The sequence below is a fragment of the Lycorma delicatula genome, chromosome 6 (assembly GCF_047948215.1).
Source record: "Lycorma delicatula isolate Av1 chromosome 6, ASM4794821v1, whole genome shotgun sequence".
NCBI lineage: Eukaryota > Metazoa > Arthropoda > Insecta > Hemiptera > Fulgoridae > Lycorma > Lycorma delicatula.
In genome coordinates this window covers 126,387,220-126,411,422 of record NC_134460.1, presented here as the reverse complement: position 1 = coordinate 126,411,422, position 24,203 = coordinate 126,387,220, and the positions used below count along the sequence as shown (strand labels likewise).

Here is a 24,203-nt window from a genome sequence, read left to right as displayed (position 1 = left end):
ATATGGAGTGTCAAAAACTGTTTTCTTCCCCTCCCATATAGAATGAGTTAAAACACTCCCTACTTTTATAGGCTTTAATAGATAATGCTTAACTTTTTATTTAAAGCATAAAAAGTTTATATAAATTCCATTTGCCAAGGTGATTCACAGTATAACCAGCACTTTCTACTAGCAAAAATAATAAAAAAGTTCATATAAGCATGGGTCCAGAAACACTTTGTTAGAGACTTACAGCTACTGAAAGATTTGACCCTGATTCCTAGACAAAGAGTGAAATAAAACCATATTGAAATTCTAGGTACTTAACAATAAGCCACATCCTTACCATAAACAACAAGTATAAAATCTTCAACCAAGAAATCTTCCTCTTCATTTGCAATATTGCAATTGATTGAATATGAACTGTCAATTGCATAGGTTCATTTTATTTGCTGGTGAGGCTCAGTTTACTCAGCATCAATAACCTTCACAATGAACACACTTTGGCAGAAGTCAATCCACACACAACAGTAAACGCTGATTAGTATCAATGTGTAATACGGTCTAGTTTACAACCACTAATTGGACCATTCTTCTCCCAGAACATCTAAATTCTGACACTTACTTGGAATTCCTTAAGGAACAATTGATGCTGCTTTTAGTAGATGTTCTCCTACAATTAAGATACCACATGAACTTTCGCACAATGATGCACCTTCCCACTTTTCATGTATCATATCGGCATATTAAATGAACAATTTCCAGAGCGATGGATTGGACATGGTGAGCCAAACTCATGGCCCCCAAGATCACCTGATCTAATAAGTTTGTTTTCTGTACGTAGTGTTAGATGAAAAATATTGTGTACAAGAGTTTTGGTAATAAATTTTATTTATTAGTCATTTAACAAAGCTTTTGTAATACGAGGATTATTTTTTTCAAGATCCGATCGTTTGTGAAATAAAAACCCGCGCAAAAATCGAATGAACCTTTATGCATATGTGTTGCACAGCGTCTCTAGTATGGCCTTCAATCACACCGCGTCACTTCATTTAGTTTTGAACACGCAGCTCGCACATAAACATGTCTACAACAATAGCATCTCCCGCCAAGTGTGAAGTGCGTGCGGTAATTCGATTTCTTTAGGCTGAGGGGTGTAATGCAGCTGAAATTATGAATAAGTAATGTGTACGGTGAAACTTCAATGAGTGACAGCAAAGTGCGACAATGGTGAGAGACTTCAGTACCGCAAACTGTGTGCGAGGTGGATTCCCAAGATGCTGTCCGACCATCACAAAACAATGAGAATGGATGCCTCCCTAACATTTCTCCAGCGCTACCACAATGAAGGAGAAGATTTTTTGAACAAAATTGTCACAGGGGACAAGACATGGGTCCATTTTGAAACTGAAGAAACAATCCAAACAGTGGATGCATTCTCATTCTCCCAGTAAACCAAAGAAGTTCAACAGAAAGTGTATGGCCACTGTGTTCTGGGACTGGAATAGAGTTCATGGAACTCCATTCTTGGTGGAATTCATGGAACATGGCACGACCATAACTGCAGCCTCATACTGCATGAGTCTTCAACGTTTACAAAGGGCAATTCAGAATAAGCAGAGAGGAATGTTGTCATTAGGTATTGTCTTTCTCCATGACAATGTTTGGTTGCACACTGCAGCTGTAACAAAGAAGCTCCTGCAGTCTTTTTGTTGGGAAGTGTGATCATCCACCATACAGCCTGGACTTGGCTCCATCCGATTTTCACCTCTTTGCTCACATGAAATGCTGGCTAGGAGGACAACATTTTGGCACAGACATCAAGCTGCAGACCAGCGTAAAAACATGGCTGAGAACACAGGCTCCGTTCTATGACGAGGGTATTGGAAAGTTGGTACCACGCTACGAATATCTAAATCGGAGTGGCAACTATGTAGAGAAATAGCGTTAACTATGTAAGTACTTGTTACAAATAAAAAGTTTTTTATTTTCACTGTGGTTTTAATTTCGTGACCGATTAGACCTTGAAAAAAAAACCCTTGTATAAATATAAAAAATGTTTTTAGACATAAAACAGAAATGTGTGTTATTATAAAATATACTAGGTTCTGGAATCTGTTTTATTCAATTTGTCAGGTCAAAAACCATAAGAAACCATCAAGTTTACTCCTTAACTTGGGTTCCTAAAATTTCAATATGATTTTATTTCACTCTTTGCCCAGGAATCAATATGAAGTCTTTTGCTAGTCTAATTAGCTAATGGAGCTTTTCCAAACCCTTGCTTATAGAACATTTCTCATTATTTTTGCTATTAGAATGAGATCACAAAGCACCAGTAACACTGAACAGAACCTGGAATGGGTAACCGTGGTAATGGAACAGTAACCCAGTAGTGAATTACCTTTACACTCATACACATCATCCTTATTCATCCTCTGAAGTATTATCTGAACAGTAATTATTGGACGCTTAACAGGAGAAAGAAGAAAAGTAGTGAATCACCTGTGTGTGTATGTGTATGTGTGTGTATATATATATATATATATATACTTTGTGAAATAAGTAATCACCATTTACTTCAATATTCATCACTCTCCAACCCCATTCTTTGTGCTTTCCGCCCCAAACATTTTTCAGTCTGGTAAACAGATGGAAGTTGCCAAGGACAAAAGGTTGGGCTGAATGATGAATGTTCCACTAAAGTCTAAAATTTTCCACTTAAACTTTATGAGCACTCTCAAAGTTTTTTTTTTTTATTATTAATCACTACACTTGCAAGGAACCCAGTTTGCACAATCTTTTCTGTACTTGAGTTAGTGACAATTTAATTAATAATGATACAAGAAACAAAAAATTTTCACTAATTACAAGTGCAATACATAAATTCTGTATGATGAATTATTCAATACAATGTAGCAAATCATTTGAAATGGCAGATGAGCTATCATCAATTTCTTCATCATGACGTTTCTTTTCTCTCTCTCTAATGCAATTAAAATTGCATTATTAGAATATCACTATACTGATGATTCCTGCATAACTCTTATTTCCTTGATTTGATGAAGAATATTGCACAGATAAATATTTCTCGGACTAAAAAATCAAATCATAAATCCACTTGACACAAGGCAGCATTTTCTTTTTCATTTTAAATATGCGCACAAACTATATAAAACTAAGGAATATAATGAGAGCTTGCACAGACTAAGTATATACTTGACAGACAGATTGAATAGGTATAAAGGTGACTTGCAGGGTAAGGATGCACAAGTGGGTAATACTTTCTGTATGACTCTTGTACACTGTGATTAATTTCCATCAAATTTTCATGCTGCATTATATTATTTGAGAAAAAATCAGGAGAAATGCTTTGACAACTGTAACTCAAAAAAAAAGTATTTCAAGATGTTTAAAGTATTTCAAGTTTTTTTTTCATATTTTTAGCAGTAATATCAGCTCCCAAAATAGTGATCTTTGTAGTAGAAGATCCTGTTTATAGGTTGGCTTGTTACACCATTTTTCATTTTGGCATATAATTGTAGAATAAAGATAATACAATTTATATCATTAAGAATAAAATCACAAAAATAAAAAAAAATTCTTAATTAGTAAAATTTAATATATATCTAAATATATATTATTTAATTATATATCTTAATAGTAAAGATTCTTAATGTATGGACAGACATACCTGTGTGTGTGTGTGTGTGTGTGTGTGTGTGCGTGCGCACACGCATGCACATAAGACACATGAATTATAAACTTATTTTAAATAAATTGGAAAACAAAAAGAGCTGAAAAACTATTAACAGGTAAGTTTTACTTAAATAAGTTCTACTTAAGAGTAGTACAAGTTTAAGTTAAGTTTTACTTAATATCTAAATATAGATGAGCCATTTTGACTTAAAAATCAATAATAAATTTAGAATATATTGTTTAAGATGAACATTAATTATTTATAGCATTTTAGGAGTTAATAAAAAATTAACAAAACAATGTAGTATGCATTTGTTTTTTTCAAATTTTAGTGTAGGTATTTAAGAGAGTAACATCCACCAGGAGGTTGTCAGTTGAGCAATGGCTATCATGCAGGAGAAAGGAATGTGCATACTATAGTTTCATGAAAGGAAATTTGTTAGTAACATTTGTACACACATTTTCATTTTGATTACAGCTGTGATCCTCCTAAAAATGACTATTAAATGTTGGTATCAGGGTTTAAGGATACAGGAAATTTTGTACACAAAAGAGGTGCTGGCAGACCTCCAACTTCAGAGGAAGTTGTGGATCGAGTAAGTGAAACTTTTCAAAAACGCCCGGGTGAATCAACTTGTGTGAGTTTAGAATTGGGAATACCACAATCAACAACTGTGAAGATTCTACATAAGCACCTAAAACTTTATGCATATAAAATTCAGATGGTACAGGCAATCGATGATGATAATCAACTATACCATTACAATTTTGCTGTGGACATTCTTGATAAAGTGAAAAACATAGTAATTTTCTCTGATGAAACTACCTTCCATTTTCTGGTCACATTAAGTGTAAATCATGATTTGTGGCAGTGAGAACACCTTTATGCCGTTTTAACAAACACAACATCATAGTCCAAAAGTTAACATTTGGTATGCGCGTTGACTGCTTATGAAGTAACTGAACCATTCTTCTTCGCCGAGTCAACTGTTACTAGGCACATGTTACAGGAGTGTTCAGTAACACAAACTGAACAACAGTAACTCAAAATTTACTTCCAACAAGTACCACACCACCGAAGCAGGGTTTAGATGTTAAAGACTACCTACATGAACAATTCTCTCAATGTTGGATTGGCTGTGATGGACCAATTCCCTGGTCATCTCGATCTCCTGACGTTGTACCACTTGATTTCTTTCTTTGGGGGTTTATCAAAGATATGGTGTCTGTAATGAAGATTGTCACATCAGTAAACTAAAAAGAAGAATTGAAAGTGAAATTAATGAAATAACTCCAGATATTCTTCATAATGTGTGACATCAAATAAAATACGAGTATAGTCTAGATATTTTACACGTCACACTAAATGACACCTAAATTGCACTGAATAATTTATGATCACTCTGTATATAATTAACCCATTCAGACGTGATGTGTACAATTGTGCACAAAAGACTTAAATGGTTATGTTTTAAATATAAAACTGATTTAAGTTCTATATTATGTTCAAATACACACGCGTGTTCCTTATTCAATAAGAATGATTTCAGAGCGCTTTGTTAGTGATCTGGGTAAATACATTCCTTAATCATATTGTTTGGCACTAGATTTAAAATGTTATGGTTTTGTGAAAATAGTTATTGCTTTTTTTTATGGTCATATTATTGATTATTAAAAAACATTTCCTTTTTTATGACAAATTGTAGAGTATATTAGTGTATTTTCTTTGTAAATTGAATAATAAGAGTTTGTGTACAATTGTACACAACAGGTTTTGAATGACCTATAAACCTACAAAACGTTTTTCAATTATCTTTACATTAATTTTTATTATCAAATCAGCAATTGAAGAGCAATTCCAAGTTTTATCTTTTGTATATTTTGGTACTTTGAAATATGAGTGTCTTAAATTTTGTGTAAATAAAGAAAAATATCATATTGGCTGTAATGAGTCTGAAATTTTGAACATTTTATGTGAGTCTGATGTTAATGATTTAAATGATGATTATCTTGAGGAGTTGGTGTGGATAAGGTTGGACCAAATAATTTGGCAGGATTAAAATAATTAAAGGTTATGTGATTTCAAAGTTGTGTAAACATATTTTTGCAATTTACATTTCATTAAAAATGTAGTTATTTAATTTAATCCATAAAATTTGTGTAAGTAAATGCTTTGTTTTTTTTATTCTATTTTAATTTGTTTATTATTGTTACTGGTTTATAACAATAAATTACACTACAAAAATTTATTTTTAAATCTAACATTTGTTTTTATAATTTTCTAAAGAAAAAGTTCATTAAAAGTAGTTTTCATTCAAAATATTAGTGTTTTACTGTAGTTAAATTCAAAAATTTCCAGAAAATTTTTACCTTGATACCTGATGTGTACAATTGTACATGAAATCTTTTTTCAAAAACTAAAAAAAAAAATTGGCGATTGAAAACTTCATTAAAAAATTAATTTATTTGGGATACAGGTACAAATAATTTTTTTATTGCAGGAAAAAATTTAAGTCTGAAAGGGTTAAATAAAATTATAAAATGAAGAAATAATAATTATTAAACATTACTTACAAAACAAGTATTTTTGGTGATATTTTTCAAATAATGGTTGGGTTTACCAATTAAACCAATTTTCTAAAAGAACAAAATTTAAAGATGATTAGTGAATGAGATGAATGTTTAGTGAATAGAAAATTTACAAGCAATTTTCTAATTTCCAGGCAATTTTTAGGCTGCTGTCAATTTCTCAGATCTAAATTTATATTGAGCCAAATGCTCCTTTATTCTAGTTTTCATATTTTAGTTACACACTGATTGCTTTTACAAATCAATTTATAAAGCTTGTCCTTTCGTTGCTTTTAGATTTACCTTTAGTGTTTTGAGGACAGAAGTTAATATTTCTAGATGTAGCAATAGTAATAATTAAAAGTGATTTAAAAAAAAAAAATACTTTGATGCTATGGAAGGAGCAAATGCATTTTATGTTTATCTTGTCTTTTTTTCTATTATTCTGAAGTTAAGGTCGTTTTTCCCACTTTTTGTCAATTAACTCTTTATAAATGGCTTCTATACAAAAAAAATTCATTTAACAGAATTATCTTCTACAAAATCAATTTTTCAATAAGCTTCTTAGTTTTCCAATTTATTTAAATAACCATTCAGCACAGCTTTTTCTTTAAATATTTAAAAGAATTTATTTATTACCTGTTCTTGTACAGTGTACCTTCGTCCTGGATCAGGATCACGTCCTTCCAATTTCAAACGTACTCTTCGCCAAACACTCAATGCATAAGCATTTCTTTCTTGTACAGCTGCCAAACAGAAAGATATAATATTAAAAAAACATTTGCTTACTACCAACAGAATTATATTTCTTAATCAAAAGAGGAAAACATCATATAGGAAATATAAAAGGAAAAAAGAAATTTACAAAAAGGCCACTACTTTACTAAGTACTAACATAATTTAAATAAAAAAGGATACATTAAAATAAAAGATAAATTAAAAGGTAAAGAAAGGAGATTTTTATAACTGCTTATGGAGATAGAAAGTCCTAATGTACAAATTCTGAGATATGTGTTGTAATTAACAACTTTCAGTGGTATAAAAGTATGTGACAAATGTAAATTTTTAATATACCTATCCCCCCAAATAGATTTTTTGGAGTAATTTTTTTACAAAGTAAAACTGCTAATGTCTGGATTTCTTCATTTTAATTTAATGGCTATGACAACTATTTGATTAGTTTTTTGTCTCATTTTACCTTATAATGCTGAGATACTCGAGTTTAGCAAAGTTGTTTGTAAACAATAAAAAAAAAAATAATACACATCTAAATAAACAATATTTTTATCTCTTAATCAATGGTTGCTGAGTTCTTGCATGTTTTGCAGTGAATACATTTTAACCTGTGCTTGTTACATCCACACTGTTTTGTACAGCCTCATTCACACCTGCAATAAATAAATTTCTTTTAAAATATCAGGAATGAGACTGTCAAGTAAATATCGCGGTTCTAAGCCACTGTCACCTAGCATCCAGCTATACTTGCTTGGATTCAAATTGTTCATCTGCCACACTTGAACTTGCAGCTATACTTGCAAGCAATGCAGCTTTGCCACACCTTCAGTTGGTGGAAAATTATCCAACTTGAAAAAGGATTTCATTGTTGAGCGCTCAAATTGTACAAATCTCAATTCATTCAATGACATCTTCCTATCACATTTATTATTGTACTCCCTATCACTTTTAGAGCTATACATGACATATCTTCAGTAATTTTCAAGCCATTATCAATTATATTTTCACAATTAGCAGCAGATACATAATAAACTTTTGCTTTTTCTATTAAACCGTCAGGTAATTTTCCTCAATTATAAAATATGGAAGTATCACAGCGAGTAAATGAGAGTACTTAAAACTATGCTTGTATAATATGCTCTTTTTTAAATTTTTGTTGGATGAGTTTTTTTAAAAACGATTTGAAGTTACAAAAATTCAGCTTTATTCATGCGTGAAACAGCTTCCCGCCTCCACAACTACTGCATGAGCATGCTCTATTTTTCGCTCAATTTTTTGAAGAAGTTTAAATAAGTTTTAAATTAATTTTTGGTATAAAATGTTTCACTGTTTTAAAGTACATGTATTGAAGAATAGATTGCAGTGAAAATTGACACAAAAAAGTACCTAAAAGCCAAAATAAATAATTGAAGTTGCCTGAAGACTGAAGAGTCTTTTTATAAAAAAATTACAATATCTCAGCAACGAATAAACCAATTTTCTTGTGTAACCACTCAATTCCAAGAGCTAACTTTTAATGTGAAACTTTAATGAAAAACAATAAAAATAGTAAAAAAAAAGTTAATTTTGCATTAATTATTGGCTTTGCAAAAAACAGCAATTTTTAACAATTTTTCAGCTTTTTGCAGCTAATTAACAAAATTTAATGTTTAAGGGCTTAAATTATGGGTACCGCAAATGCCCAAAACCTTCATTGAGAACGTTTTTTTTAAGAAGTTTACCTTGGCCTACAAAATTAAAAAACCAATTTTCACCACCTTTGAACGGTGGCAATTTTGACCAGTTAAGTGAAAATTTTGCCCTGTCGCATATAAACAAGTTATACTTACCCTAATTTACAACCCCATGTACTTCTAAACTCAATTTTTTCCTAAATTTTAGTCAAATACTATAATCAATACTTGCCTAAATTTTCTTCAAAAATCGACATTTTTTCCTGCATTGACTGAACTAATTCTCTAATTTGTAAACTTGGCACATAATATTTATTTTGATAGTAACAGGATTTTTAAGACAGTAGAAGATTGAGAGCGCTTATAAACAGCAGTACCAAACTGCTTTAAGATAATAATTGTGATGTTATAGTAATACAAAAAATGTGTTCAAATAAAATGTGACTATCATTTATACTGAACATGTTTCCATAATTTATTTTTCATTTTGGACAATTTTTAAGGATGCTTCTGCAATAACTTTTCCTAGAATGGAATGAATTCCAATTAAAATTTCTTCAGCTATTTAAGAATCTCTCTGTCACGATTCGATTACAACTGTTCTACACTTAACTTTTAGATGAAAAAAAAATTTCTCAGTTCAAAAACAATTTTATTCTAAAAATTTAAACCCATAATTTACAGTAAATGTTCAAAACTTAAAAATTAATTTTTCTGTTTTCAATTTTAACAGATAATCAGAGAATAAATCAAGCCATTGCTCAAAGTAGATCCTTATGTTCACAACATATTATTAAGGGAATGAATGACATAAGAGTATGTTATATAGCATCATCCTATTGACATGGTTGGTTAATGCGTGTTTTTTCTTGTATTAGAAGTAGACAGTTCAAGGTCCTTCCAGATCAACTCTATAACACTAATGACACCTTGATACAGTAATCTGCCCTAAAAGGGTGTTATTTAACCCGAAATAATTATAGGAGGCTATGCAAATCAATCAAACACAAAACTAATTACCAGACAATTCCTATTTTCCAACATTGTTAACACTGCTCATCCTTAATTTTATTTTAAATCCTTTAAAAAGACTGCAATTTTTTATGTATTAAAATATTAAATGATTAATTTTGTATTAACTAAAATAATAATGATTAAATATATAAATAAAAAATATGTATAAACATTACAATGTAACACAAATATACCTTTTCCAGTATGAGGATCCCTTGGTATTACTTTTTTGGGCGACACACACACACTATCTTGACGAAGTAGTGGAGGGCGTTTATTATCACCACAATTGTTTTCAACTGAAAAAGTTAACAATTCTTCATAAATACCACCTGACAAAGTCTCTTCTTGTATTATTGCAACTTCATTCATAGCTGAATGTATTCTGTCAGGTGTGTATTCATCATCAGATAATAATTCCTTTGTCACAGTTGATAATCGTTCAGCATAAGCTTTATATCGCAAAATGTAGTCTTGTAACCCTCTCAGTCCAGTATCTTCAAATTTTAACATAGTTTTAAGTAATGAACGTATATCAAACATAATACGATGATGAGTAGCAAGTAATGTACGAACAGCATTAGCTTTATTTTTTATTGTATCCTGTGCTGTAAAAACAGCCATTTGCTGTACTTCCATTTTTTGTGCCAAATTTGATACGGATTCAGATATTATTTCTTCTGCTTTGTTAATCCAAGCCCAGTCTATATGTGTTGAAGGAGGTGGTAACAATCTGACAAGACCTTCTTCGACTGTGCTCAACTGTACATTCAGATTAACACCCAAATAGCAACTCTTCTCACACTGTTCAACCAACTGCAACATCATAATAGATTGTAGAAATAATTAATATAAAAAATGTTAGACTTAATTTAACAGAGTATGAGAGAATTAACATTAGAAAAGTAGTAAGATACAGATAGTTCTTGCTGGTTTAGATTAAGTAAATTTTATTTATTTATATATACCAGGTTACAGAGTAATAGCACAGTGACATGATGTCAACAGTACTCTGCAGAGATCACAACAGTACTGTGCATCTGTGCACAGTCTGGCATGTAAGTGTAAATTGTAGACTTGAACAGACTCAGGCCGACTACTCCTGAGATGTGTGATTAATTGAAACCCAACCACCAAATAACACCAGTATCCACAGTTAGCATTCAAATCCATATAAAAGCAACTACTGCCTTTACAAGAATTCAAACCTTGGAACACTCAACTTCAAAAATCAGCTGATTTGTGATGAGTTTAACCACTAGACTAATTCAGTAGGGTTAATAAGTCAAAAACAGCTAATTTATGGAGGAAAAAAGATTTAGATTACTTTAGTTACATAAATGCAAATATAAAACTGAAGATGATATAAATTTTATGAACCAACAGATGATTATTTTATAAATTTTATGTCAAGATGTTTGTTCTAAAATGCAATGTTTATTACAAATGTCAGGATGAAAATATTAGACTATAGTTCAGTATCTTGATTGTAAATCAGTTCTTATAAACAGGATAATTATTCAGGGAAATAGTAAAGGTTGAGAAAAAAAATACTGAAAAAAGAAGAACAATTTATCATGACAAATTCTTATCCTACCTAGGTCTTTGTAAGCAAACTGTGCAAAATATTTTAAAAATTTTTATGAGATTACTAATGTATGATATTTTTTTATAAAATAAAAATTAATGGTTTAATATAAACAATGCTTCTTTCCACTGAATTTGACTAAATTCAACCAATTTGACCTGCTTCATCTACATATTAGTCTAGCTAGTTTGGTACAGATGTACTGATTATTAAATTAGATATAAAATTTCTCTGATATAGTTTTTATACTACCACATTTTAACTGTTCATAACATGTTAGATGCTAGACATTGGTGACAACTATCTTGTTTATTCATAGTAACATGATTTCAATTATATTATTATTTCAATATATTATAATGCATTTATTAATTATATATTAATATAATTACATTATAGCCACTTTTGTTTTTCATCATGTCTAATTTGAGTTTCTTGCATAAAATAGTTAATTTTTTTTGTAACTTTTTCTTTACATTTTATTAATCATGGCAGCCATCACAGGCAACATGCATTCCAAGCAGTTCCTGGAAGTTTTGCAACATTTTCTCCAACATATATTGCGGAATAGTGGTTGTTTTTTATTCTTATCGCATCTTAAGTTGTTCAAGGGTTTGAGGCTATTTTTTTCTTTTTTCTGTTTAGCCTTTGGAACCACCATCAGGATTGCTTCAAAGGATGACATGTATGAGTGTAAATGAAGTCTAGTCTTGTACAGTCTCAGGTTCTACCATTTCTGAGATGTGTGGTTAATTGAAACCCAACCACCAAAGAACATCAGTATCCACAATCTAGTATTCAAATCTGTATAAAAGTAACTGCCTTTACTAGAATTTGAACTTTAGAACTCTTGACTTCAAAATCAGCTGATTTGTGAAGATGCATTCACCACTAGACCAACTTGGTGGCTCTGAGGCTGATGTTTGTAGATCTCACCTTTCAGACTGCCCCACAAAAAAAATCACAAGGGCTTAGATCAACAGTGAGGTGGCCATTCAAATCTTGCAAAATGACAGAGCGGTGAGTAGTATTCATAACCTCATCTTCATCACTATTCCACACGACTGGGAACACATTTGAAAGGATTCTCTGATACAAAGCTCTATGCCTTTCCAGTCCTCCTTATTTAATTCCTGTGCATCATTTAATACAGGTGCAAACTGCAATCAATACAAAAAATTCACCTCGCAGATCGAACAGAAATCCGAAGTGCAAAAGTATTTTTTTGAGCAGAACAGCTTGGAGACTGCTCTATAGAGGCTCTGCCTAAAATGTTGCTGCTGTAAGAGCCTCTATAAAGCAGTCTCCAAGCTGTTCTGCTCAAAAACATACTTTTGCATTTTGACAGTCCTAGGAAGAAGCCAGTTATTTGTCTCTGCAATGCATAACCATCCTTCCATCTACGATCCACTATAGTTTTCAGATATGGAATGGCCACGCTTGCCATTAAACTGAGGCATGTAAGAAATGCTCTTTGCGTTGCAGTTCCAGATTCTATGATTTTATAGAATGCTTCAATTATATAGCCCCATTGTTCACCTGACCAAGACATGACACCTATTGACAAACCTCATCCTCTGCCCAAGCAAAAGGGACTCTCTCACCCCACTACCTACACCTCCACACAGTCAGTGATCTTGTGAAATATGGTATTCTGCTGCACCCGATATAATGATTAGTCAAAAACAAAATTAATTTAGATAATTATATGAAATTAAAATTTATGGGATTAATTATATACACATTTTAAACAAAAATATACATACATATAAAAATATAAAAGGTGATATACTATAATTTATTCTTCCTCTGTAAGTTACGTTCATTCATATGTTCTCAAATTAAATAAGACTGAATTTCTTAATGTCAATCAGCCTAGTTTAATCTTGTACACAAAATTCTGCAACAAATTTCTATTCTAAAAATCTTTTGATATCATACTTTATCAGCCAACCTAATTTTCAACATCTTTAGAGAAAGATGTTGAAACTTAATTTGAATTATGGTATCACTTTGAATTGTAGCACAACAATTCAAAGGCATCTATTTTCTTTTTCTTTTTTGTCATTCATATTTTTCTATCATACAACCCTACTTGTAACTTTATTACAAACTTTAAGAATTTATTTTTTTATTTATTCTTGACAACTGCAAATTTTCTGTTTTGGATGAAAGCTCTTTTTGCTTACAAAAGTTTGTTTTGATTCCTAGCTTACTTTGTCCAGCCTTTGTAATTTTTTTACTTCCTATACAGAAAATTTTAAATACTTCAGTATATTACATTTAGCTATTTTGACCAATTTTCTTTCTTTCAGCCACATTTCACAACCTTTGTTTTATTTTATTAATTTTTTCCCTTCCAATGATTCCATTCCATTCAGAAGTTTTTCAATTTTATTTTTTCTCTTTGGATAGCTACTCCACAGTCAAATTTATCTTTCAATTCTTATATTTCTTCAACAAAACAAATTAAAATAAACAAACTTATCCCCTTCTGAATCTTGTTTGTCTTCATCTTCTACTCATTACTGCAGACTGTTACATGTGCATATTGTATATTTCAGGAAAAAAGGATATTAAAAAGAAAAAAGATATATGAAAAAAAATTTTTTCTGAAATATTTTAATCCAAATTTTCCTTTAAGGTTTTGAAAATATGTTCTATTTTAAATTAGTGAACACTTTCCCTATATCCTTATATGTTTGTAGGTCAATTTTAGATAACAACCAAAACAGTCTCTAGTAACAATAATTTAGTATTGCACTTACATAAAAGAACAATTAACTGTTCAACATAAACTTAAAAAAAAGTATACCTGAATAAAAATAATAAAACAAGCTGTTTATATACCTGTACAAATGCACTATCATTAGCTAATGATTCAGAAGTCCTTGTCCGCAGTGCTTCATGTGTAAGTACAGTGTTACACATATTTCCAACAATACTTGCCAACTGCTGTTCTACAGTAACTCTCTCAGTACCAGAAAGAACTGATGCTTCAAAAGCTGACATAACCTGAAATTCAATCAAAAAGAAAATTTTTTTTAATCATATAATAAATTATCAATTTATCTAAGAGTATATAAGGTCCATTTAAAAAAAATTCTATTTAATTTGGACATAGGACTGAAAAAATGAGGATTTTATTAATAAAACAAGCGTCAGCCTCAGTGTACAAGTCCAGATTAACAATAGTTGAGTCTCCTTCTTAAAAATTTAACATAACTAATTTCCTAATCTTATACACAATGTTGCTTAACAGAAATGATCAACTATTCAAAAAACATTTAAAATATAATTGTAAAACCTGACCTGTAATATATAGTGTTACGTTCAGCAGAATTCTCCAGGCTAATGAATGACAAAAGACAGTTACAACTCTGTCCTGTATCACAAATAAACATATAAACATAAATAAGGGATTTTGTTACCTATAATTTTGTTAGTTTCAATTTACTTTCTGGTAATTATTTTTTAACAATCTTACTTTTATGACAATTTCTTGAAATTTGTAAAATAAAAACTATATTATGATTTTGAAACTTTTGTAAATAGGAAAAATATTTTTTCAAATTTTAAAAGCCAACTGAACAATACTTGAATTATTATAGACAATTTGTCAAATTTTCTTCAAATAAGAAAACTTACTATACATGCTAGCAGACCTGGCAATGCTTCGCTATTGCTAGATTTAAGGTTTAATAAAACATTAAAAAACTGAACATTATGAAACTTCACAAAATTTAACCTTTAACTTTATAAGTCAGAATGTAAATAAATACAATTGGCAAAACAGCACTACCTAACAGATTTAATTCAAACTACTCTCTAAACATAGTAGTCAGTTCAAAATAGCCCTAACTTTCTTTCTACTGGTCAGATCGAGGATTTCAATAGCTTTAAATGTTCTCTGGACTACGCGGACCCCATTTTGCAAACCCATGAATAAAATAAATCGGTCCAGTAGTTTTTTAGTCTATAGTGGACAGACATATGAACATTACCTTTTATATACATAGAAGAAAGTCTGTTTGTATATTTGTTTGTTTCATAAATATCTTAACAACACTAGCGCCAGTGAGTATAATATTTGCAAAAATTTTTCTTTTCATATAACTAATATATATTCTGAATATGACTCAATCGGCCCATAATACAATTTTTCTAAATCTCAACCCCAAAAACTACCTAGCGGGTCCATTTTTTACAAAAATATTTCTTTTCACGTAACTAATACATTCTGAAATATGAGAGCCAAATCAAATTAATATAAATGCAATTTTTCGAAATATCTCAACCACTTAGCGGATCCATTTTTTGCAGAGATATCTCTTTCCATGTAAGTTAACATATATTCTAAATATGAGCCAAATCAAACCATAAGTAAAATTTTTCAAAATATCTTGACCCCAGTGTCACCTAGTGGGTCCAAACTAATTCAGAAACTTGGTGAATTTGATATGTTACCAAAGTTTCATCGTAATTGGACAAATGGTATAAGAATGCATATAAGACAAACAAATAAACAAATATCCATTTATTTATATATAAATATGTATATATATAGATTTTATTAGATCAACCAAAGTACAGAATAAATAAAGTAGGACGACTTACCTTATTTCCACATTCAACATGTATAACTGCCTTACTTAAAGTTATTTTTATTGATTTTAATTTTTGATTTTTAATTATAATTTGATTTTATGCCTTGACGTCATATTTTTATTAATTTTTCAAAATTTTAAATATACCTTTAATTTTTAACTTAACTGAATAAAAGTTTAAAATAAAAAGATTACAGTTTGAAATTTTAAATAAAATAAATAAATGCATGATATTATATTTTTAATATATAATGCAGCTGATGATGCGAGTAATTGCAAAAATGCTCCTGCATATATGGTGGAATAAGGTGTCATCCTACTTTATTTATTCTGTGCTTTGGTTGATCTAATAAAATATTTATATTTGCAAATCCTACAGACAAGTATGATTCTTAAACGAATTGATTTTAAAAATGTATATGTATGTACACAAACACACACAATTTATTTTTGAGTTACAACTAGCGAAAGATTTTGTCCGAACTTCATCTCTTCTAATAAAAAGAAGCACCAGTGTATTTTTTGGGACCCAAATTAAGGAGTAAAGTTGGTGGTTTCTTATGTAATTTGAGCTAGGAAATAGGATAAAACAGGTCCCAGAACTGTAACTCCAGTATTTAAGATATCTGACATAAAACACAAAATTTGGTGTTGAAAAACCAGTTTTTTCTTAGGTTTGTAGTACAATAGCTTTGTTGAATGACTAATAAACGTGAAAGATTTAGTAACAAAACTTTTAGAGAATTTTATATATATTACATTCTCAAAATAAAATATATAACATGATTTGCTAAATTTAAAATGTAATCTTTTCATAATTTTACAATATTGATAATGATCTAGAAGGTTAGGAAAAATTAACTGGTTACTTCAGTCAAAACTAAGGGACACTTTTTATGTTGCTGACTGATTGTAAAGTGTTAATTACTCCATAAAAGCTGTAAAAACTTTACCTCATTTAAAGCTGGATTAGCACCAGCAGCCCACTTCAAACGCTGTTCAGCACTTGCAACAAGAGAACTTTGTTGTTCACTCATTTCGTTCAGTTGTGGTTGTAATGCTAAAAGTGCAGTTGATGCTTTCCTTAATTCCATCATAAATGCTGATCTACTAACAGGGGGAGGAGGTGTTGAGTGCATAGCCAGAACTAATGTATCTTCATGTAACCAATGATGTGCAGTATATTGCAATTGCAATCTCTGTACTGTCTGTTCAGCTCGCTGAGTTTCTGATGCTAATCTTGCAGTCAATTCAGTACGTCTCCAAGCAGCCTCTAATGCACTGATTGCACCAGTTGCTTGTGAAAGGCTTGATGCTGATACCTGACCTCGTCTAATAGCAGTTTCAACACCCTTACGACATAACTCTTCCAAAGGTACACGACTTTCAGCTCCAATGTCCCGTTGTTCAACTTCACCTATGCAAAAAAAATTGAATAGTGTAAAAAGAGTCTTATATACTAAGTAAAGAATTCATAGATAATTAATAATAAATTTTATTTATTATCATTGTTATTATTATATATTGTTTATTATATATTATACAATATGTCAGAATGTTTCTTATTAAAAAGAATGATTAAAAGCATCATTTAATGCATGTAAAATAAGCATGTACAGTGTCATTGAGATCTTATTTTACATTATAGATAAAATGAACTCTTCTGTTTTAGCATTATAATAACTGTCGGTAAATAATGAAACTATCATTTAATATATAAAAGAATATTTTTAGTCTTGGAGTTGACTAATCTTGTTCTTCCAAACAACCAGAGTAACAACTTAGGCCACCTGTATAAACAATAATTTTTACAAATTTACCAAAATTTTCTATCCTTTTGTGTAGATTCCTTCAGATCTTTCACATCATATTTGTCAAATGGAAAAGAATCATTTATTAATAAAATTGTGAAATGAAAAACTAAGGGTACAAATGTGAGATCAACAAGGGTTCAATTAGAAACTTGAATGGGAACCTTGCTGTCAGAAACAAATTGGGGAAAAGTAATAAAATTAGCAAAGCTGAAAATTTCAAAATTTCAATTAGTTTCAGAAGGCTTTCTTTCTAGTTTGAACTTTAGTAAAAAAAAGAAAAGTTTAAAAATAAAAATTCATAACTCTTGAAAAGCGTAACATCCATATTAACAACAAACTTTCAGCATGGCTTTAGGTAAAAGTTTTTAGAATGCATTTTAAGTTCCATAGATAATAAAAATTTCTGTTTTCAATTTTTTGTGACCTTGGTAAAACATTCCAATTTAATAATACAATTTCTATTTATGAAAAAGTTAATAGCTACGGTATCAGAGAAGCTCCTTACAAATGGTTAAAGTCATACCTCACTAACTGTAAACAAGTAGTTGAAATATCTTTTGATAATACATGAAAAAATTAGGTCCTTCAAAATGCAGAGTGCCTCAGAGAAATATTTTCCATCACTTTCTTTCATTTATCGTTCATTAATGACCTACCTCAGAATCTCACAGATAATAACTGTATCTATAAAGAATTGAAAATTATATGACACAGCAGCTCAAAAATAATATTCAATGGATGGATTGTAAACATTTTAAATTAAATATAGATAGAACTGTTTATTAAGCGTTTCACTAAGAATGTCATGGTTATTAAATAGCTATTATGCCTACATATATTCTTGTAAAGAGTATAATTTAATCTTTTTGGAGTCTCTCGGAAAATCAGAACAAGTTTTTAAGACACAAAAATGGGAATCAGGCCATTATCTGATTCTCATAAGTATGAATCATGTAGACCTATATTTAGAAAATGAAATATGTTAATTTAACCTTCTATTTATATTTATTTATGTACAATTTTTTCTAAAAAAACAGTCACTTATTCTTAAAAAAATAATAAAACCTTTACAAATTCAGACAATGGAACTGTTTTTGTACAACAATAAACGCCTTTATTATAGTTAGCAAAATAATTTTCAATTAAGTTTCCGATTTGTTTATTATTTTGTAATAATTTTTTATATTTAACTTAATTATTTCATTTAAATATTTAATAAGGACTTAACACGTTTATTTCTTAATTTATATCTTAAAATTTGTTTTTATATAATCTACATAATGTACTTTTATGTACTGACAGAATAAAATTTATTTATATTTAACTAATATAATAATAAATGTACTGATATATATATATATATATATATATGGGTGTAATGTTTAGGATCAGACTTCGTAACTTTTCTCCAAAATAACTTTAACAAGTCGGACAAGAAAAATAAAAAGTCCAAAATCAAACCAAAGCAAATCACCTACATTTCCACACACAATGTAAACTCGCTCATGCAGACTGGTAAACTAAAAAAAAAACAGAAGCCACTTATGCAGCAGAAACATCCTCTTAAGACTAACAGACTCACTCCAGAAAATTGAAAGAAGAATTGGAAAACCTGCATCAATAAAAAGTACAAGAAAAACAGGAAGTGGGGTTAGAACCCATCACTGACACCATACTTAAGAGGAGACTAGGATATATATATATATATATATATATATATATATATAGTGTGTATGATGAAGTCATCCAAAGACTTTCATAACCTAATCCTTGTGAAAATAATGGAATAAGTACATATAAACATATGTCCTAAAATTCTTCGTTAGAGAGTTATGGCTAATGAGAGATTTCACTTGGATTTTAGTTATGCTATTTAAATGAAGGCATACTGAAATTTTTAGGACATAAATAAAGGAGCAGAATTAGTGATATCTTATGCTTTTTGATGTGAAAAATTGAATAAAATAGATCCCAAAACTGGATCTGTAGTATTTTGAGAAACCTCAAGTGAAAACCAATAATTTAAGGTAAAACACACTTGATGTAACATTGCTTTTTTAAATGGGTAATAATAAACACATACAATTTTTAAACAAGACTTTTAGGGATTTTATTTTGAACAAAATAGTTTAAGGTAAATTGAATAAAATAAAAAAAAGTTAGAAAAATTCAAATTTTATTTAGAAACTGTAGACTAGATCAAAGTGCATCATATTTACTAATTTATAATAATGTTCAAAAATGAGCCCATCATTATCAACACATTTCACGGCATGTTTCTGTACTGCTTTTGTTATCATTTTAGTTCTTCAGAGCTGTCCTTAAGTTACTCAGTTGTATTCATAATGCAGACAATTAATTCCTCACGAGAATGTATTTTTGTTTTGTACACAATATTCTTCACTTCATCCATCTCCAAACGCAAAAATCTAAGCATTAGATCAAGTTATCTTGGTGGGCAGGAATGTGAACCTACACAACCGATCCCTTTCTCAGAGAAAGATATAAGTGAATGGAAATTGTACAAGAGAAGTTGGGAGGCACGGTATTCTGCTGGAAGTATACTTTGGATCTCAGCATTAGAGGAACATCTTCAGGCAGCTGCAGCAATTCTTCTTGAAGGGCAAGCAGACCTCAGCATTTAAGCGACTTAGTAAAATATGAATGGTCCAAACAGCTGATTGCCTTCCACAGTTACATATGATTTACTTCTGCCCATACACACTTATTGCACAAGTTGTTGATGACATCTTGAATGAAATCTGCCTCGTCAGTAAACAAAATAAGTATATTTTGTTTACTGACGGGGCAGATTTGTATTGTTGATTTGTATTCCTCCAATTGCAGAACTTCAAGCAAAGCGGACCATCTCCTGGGTGTAAATGTGTTACTGGTTGTTTATGATGAGGACAAAACTTAAGTATCCTCCAAACGATCGAATGTGAAACTCCAATCTGCTTAGAAAGATATGTACAGATACCTGGAATGTGCCTAATTGCATCAATAATAATTTCATCAATAACAGTGTCGTGCGGGACAGATCATTCATAGCTGGTACAAATAATAGATAGTGAATATGTTTCCCAGTTGTGAAAAGTCTTGCTCATTGTTTTGGGATCTGGAATCCTGCAGAAAATGTTTCACATTTTATTGCAGTAGGTATAGCATTACCACTACACACACCCAAAATGAATACAATGTCAGTGTATTCCTCTCCTGTAAATAACTACAGCATTATTTCAATGATAATCCGATCATGACCAAACTAAAATTCAGAGGATACCTTCACTAATGACAGCATAGTTCAAAGTACCCGATAGTATACTTAATGTACCTTACAAAAATGAGTTAAATATTGATATAGTATTGCGTATTGTTGATCTGCTGTTATTTTATTGCCAACTTTGAAATAACTTTCTATAATAATATTTTTTTATTGACAAATACAATAATCTAAGTAATTTTTATTTTACAACTGTTGTATAATTTCCCACTTATTTTTTTTCTTTATTTTGTAACAGTAAATTTGTTTTTACAGATTTTTTCCATCACTAAAAAAAAAGAATTTTGTTTTTCTTTATATTAATTAGGTACTTTTCCAACAAATGTAGTAGTGTACTGTCTCTGAATGAAACCCAAAACTTTCTCTTGTTTTATTCAACTTATCTTACACCATTTTGCTCAGAATTAAATTCTCCACAAGTTTTGTTAAATAGTTTTTATGTGTTTTTTTACCCATTTAACAAAGTTATTGTATATCAAACACAAAAACCAGGATTTTACTTCAATTTATTGGTTTTCACTCCAGACTTCTCAAAAACTACTGCAGATATGGTTCTGGAACCTATTTTATTCGATATTTCAAGACAAAAACCATAAGAAATTTCTAATTCTGCCCTTTAATTGACATCCTAAAAATTTCAGTGGGGTAACTGAAATAGAGTGAAATTTTTCACTAACCGTATCTCGCAACAAAACATTTTAGGACATATGTTTATGTGAGCATTTTCTATTATTTTCACAAGCAGAATAGGTTATGAAGGTCCTAAGAGAACTTCATGATACACTTCGTACATACCAGCAGTAGACTACTAAAGCTTTAAATGACGTTTTTAAACATTTAAATTTAAATAATATAAGATTTAAAAGTACTTAGATAATAGATAAAGCAACAAATAAAAAACTGACTTTAAATAGAATACATAAATTTGCAACTAATAAAAATAATAATAAAAGTAAATATACTGAAATGATTACATCAATGAACAAAAATAAATTTAACATAATTTTTACAGCCTACATTAAAGATTAGTTTTCTGTTCAAAGGGTAGTAATTGAAAAAAAATTTTTTTTCATTGACAGTGTATTAAAACAAATTAAGTGGACATTCAAAAAAGGTTAATTAATTTCAAAAAAAGTTTCTCAATTTTTCACTACAGCTTGTCTTCAGTTTCAACAGCTTTTGTGTTGAGTTACCATTACTGCGTGGCAATTCTAATTACTTCCTTTTGTCCATAAGTATATCCCATGAAACAACAAATATTTTACCATGGTCAAATAAGATATTCTGTCAATTATTTTTAATTAATAAAAAAATATTTTCTTTATGTCCATATAAGATTGGAATATAACTAACATTATGATTAATGGGATTTTATTATGCATAAATAAAATTTAAATTAATTAACCTAAAAACAAGAGGAATTGTTCAACAATACAATAAAAGCCACCATTACATAGTAATGCAATAATAAATAAATATAATTACCAGTAACATTTAATCCACTATTATCCAACATAATACATAGGGTTAAAGCCAATGTATGAGAAAATACACCCAATAACTGCTGGCTAAGATAATCAGCAGTAAATGATTTTATTGTACGATTTAAACGCTCGTCATCATAAGGTGCAAGAGGAGCACCAGATCCTCCTTTAAACCCAGTACCACAAGCACTGCATAAAGAAAACAATTCTTGCATAGTTTGTAATCTCTTAACTAAGAAAATATCCTCCAAAACTGCTCTTGGTTCAGAATCAAATACTCTTGCCTAGAACAAAACAAAAGAAAGATATGCTACCAAAAGTTTAAATAAAAAATACAAATTCATGTTAATTCTCGAAATTATTCCACATTTACTTAAACAAAAATCATCATGTACAGAAGTAGTCTAAAAAAACAAATAGATAAAACATTAACTAATTTAAACAAAAATTGTCAAAATTTTAAGCAATTAAATTTAGCAAATTTGTGGTGAGCCGACTATTACTACGAAATGTCCAGATACATATAGGGAAAGAATTTCCCTGCATTAACTGAGAGTGAAAGATAGAGAATGTAACAAAAACTTTGAATTTCACAGCCAGCTATTAAAAAAACAAATAAGTTTGTGAAAACCAAATATTACAGAATCATTCTTTTGATGTTCATCGTAACTTACCTATTTCTCTTTCATTAATTCCACTATACATGATTTTTTTTATTACCATACTTTTTCATAAAGGGCAGAAAAAACAAAACAAAAAAACAGCAAATTTCTAAAAATTTTAGTTTTTAATTGAATTAAGGACACTTGTTCCAAAAAGAATGGAGTTTCCTTTCATATGACCTTTTTGGTTTAAAATTAATTTCTTAAAGAAGATGGATAGGCAGAAAAAACAACCATAAAAATTATATGTTTCATGTTTGTATAAAGAAAGATGTCATTAACTAAAAAAAATTAGGAAATGTTTGTGTAAATGTACAATACATTTTATAAAAATGTAAAATTTTCTTTCAAAGAATTAAAACTTCTATTAAATCCATATACAATTATACTTTGAAATATGTTAAAAATAGTATTTTAGTCTACTATTAAATTCAATAAAAAAATAGTAATACTTAAGTAATTATACTTTTATAAATATTTTATATTTATACTTTATAAATATTTTATTAAAATTAAACATGCACCCACTGGCGTAATAATATTATGAACTATCATTATGTTTAATTTGTAAATAAATATCCTCCAATAAAAGAAGACTATTTTGTCACATTTGTGTGTCCCTGTCAAAGACAACTTATGTTTTGTTTATTATTCAATTAATCACTGCAAAAATTAACATATTGAGTTAATTAGTGCAGATTAGTATGTATGTATGTGCGTGCATGTGAGTGTGTATATGTAAAATGAAATGTAAACAACCAAAACACAACAAACAGAAATGTTAAACTTACCAAACTAATTCCAAGAATTGATTTTTGCAGGATCTCACATCTTCAGTTTAAATAAATTCCATAATTACATTAAAACAATTACTTATAATTTCATTAATTAGTTATGGATGAATACACAAATTCTGCTGTCCAGTACTGGGCAGCAGAATTTGTCTTTTGGACAGCAAGTTCTATTTATTGTGTTTTGATGATTTATATTTCATTTAACATATTGACCACTGTGCTAATAAAATTTATGTTAAATGAAATATAAACCACCAAAACAGTAAATAGTAAGTTAAACTTCAATCACCATCAACATACTGACCA

The 24,203-nt window shown here is 29.7% G+C and overlaps 1 protein-coding gene across 1 annotated transcript in view; it reads right to left on the bottom strand.

The window, feature by feature from the left end:
• nonC (serine/threonine-protein kinase Smg1) overlaps positions 1-24,203 on the bottom strand; it is a 254,741-nt gene that overhangs the window by 6,105 nt on the left and 224,433 nt on the right. The window contains exons 47-51 of the mRNA XM_075368488.1: positions 22,443-22,725; positions 16,814-17,277; positions 14,104-14,268; positions 9,860-10,481; positions 6,883-6,989 (exon numbers count right to left, since the gene is read on the bottom strand). Coding sequence (XP_075224603.1) covers positions 6,883-6,989; positions 9,860-10,481; positions 14,104-14,268; positions 16,814-17,277; positions 22,443-22,725 — 1,641 coding nt within the window. The remainder of the gene's footprint in view (positions 1-6,882; positions 6,990-9,859; positions 10,482-14,103; positions 14,269-16,813; positions 17,278-22,442; positions 22,726-24,203) is intronic.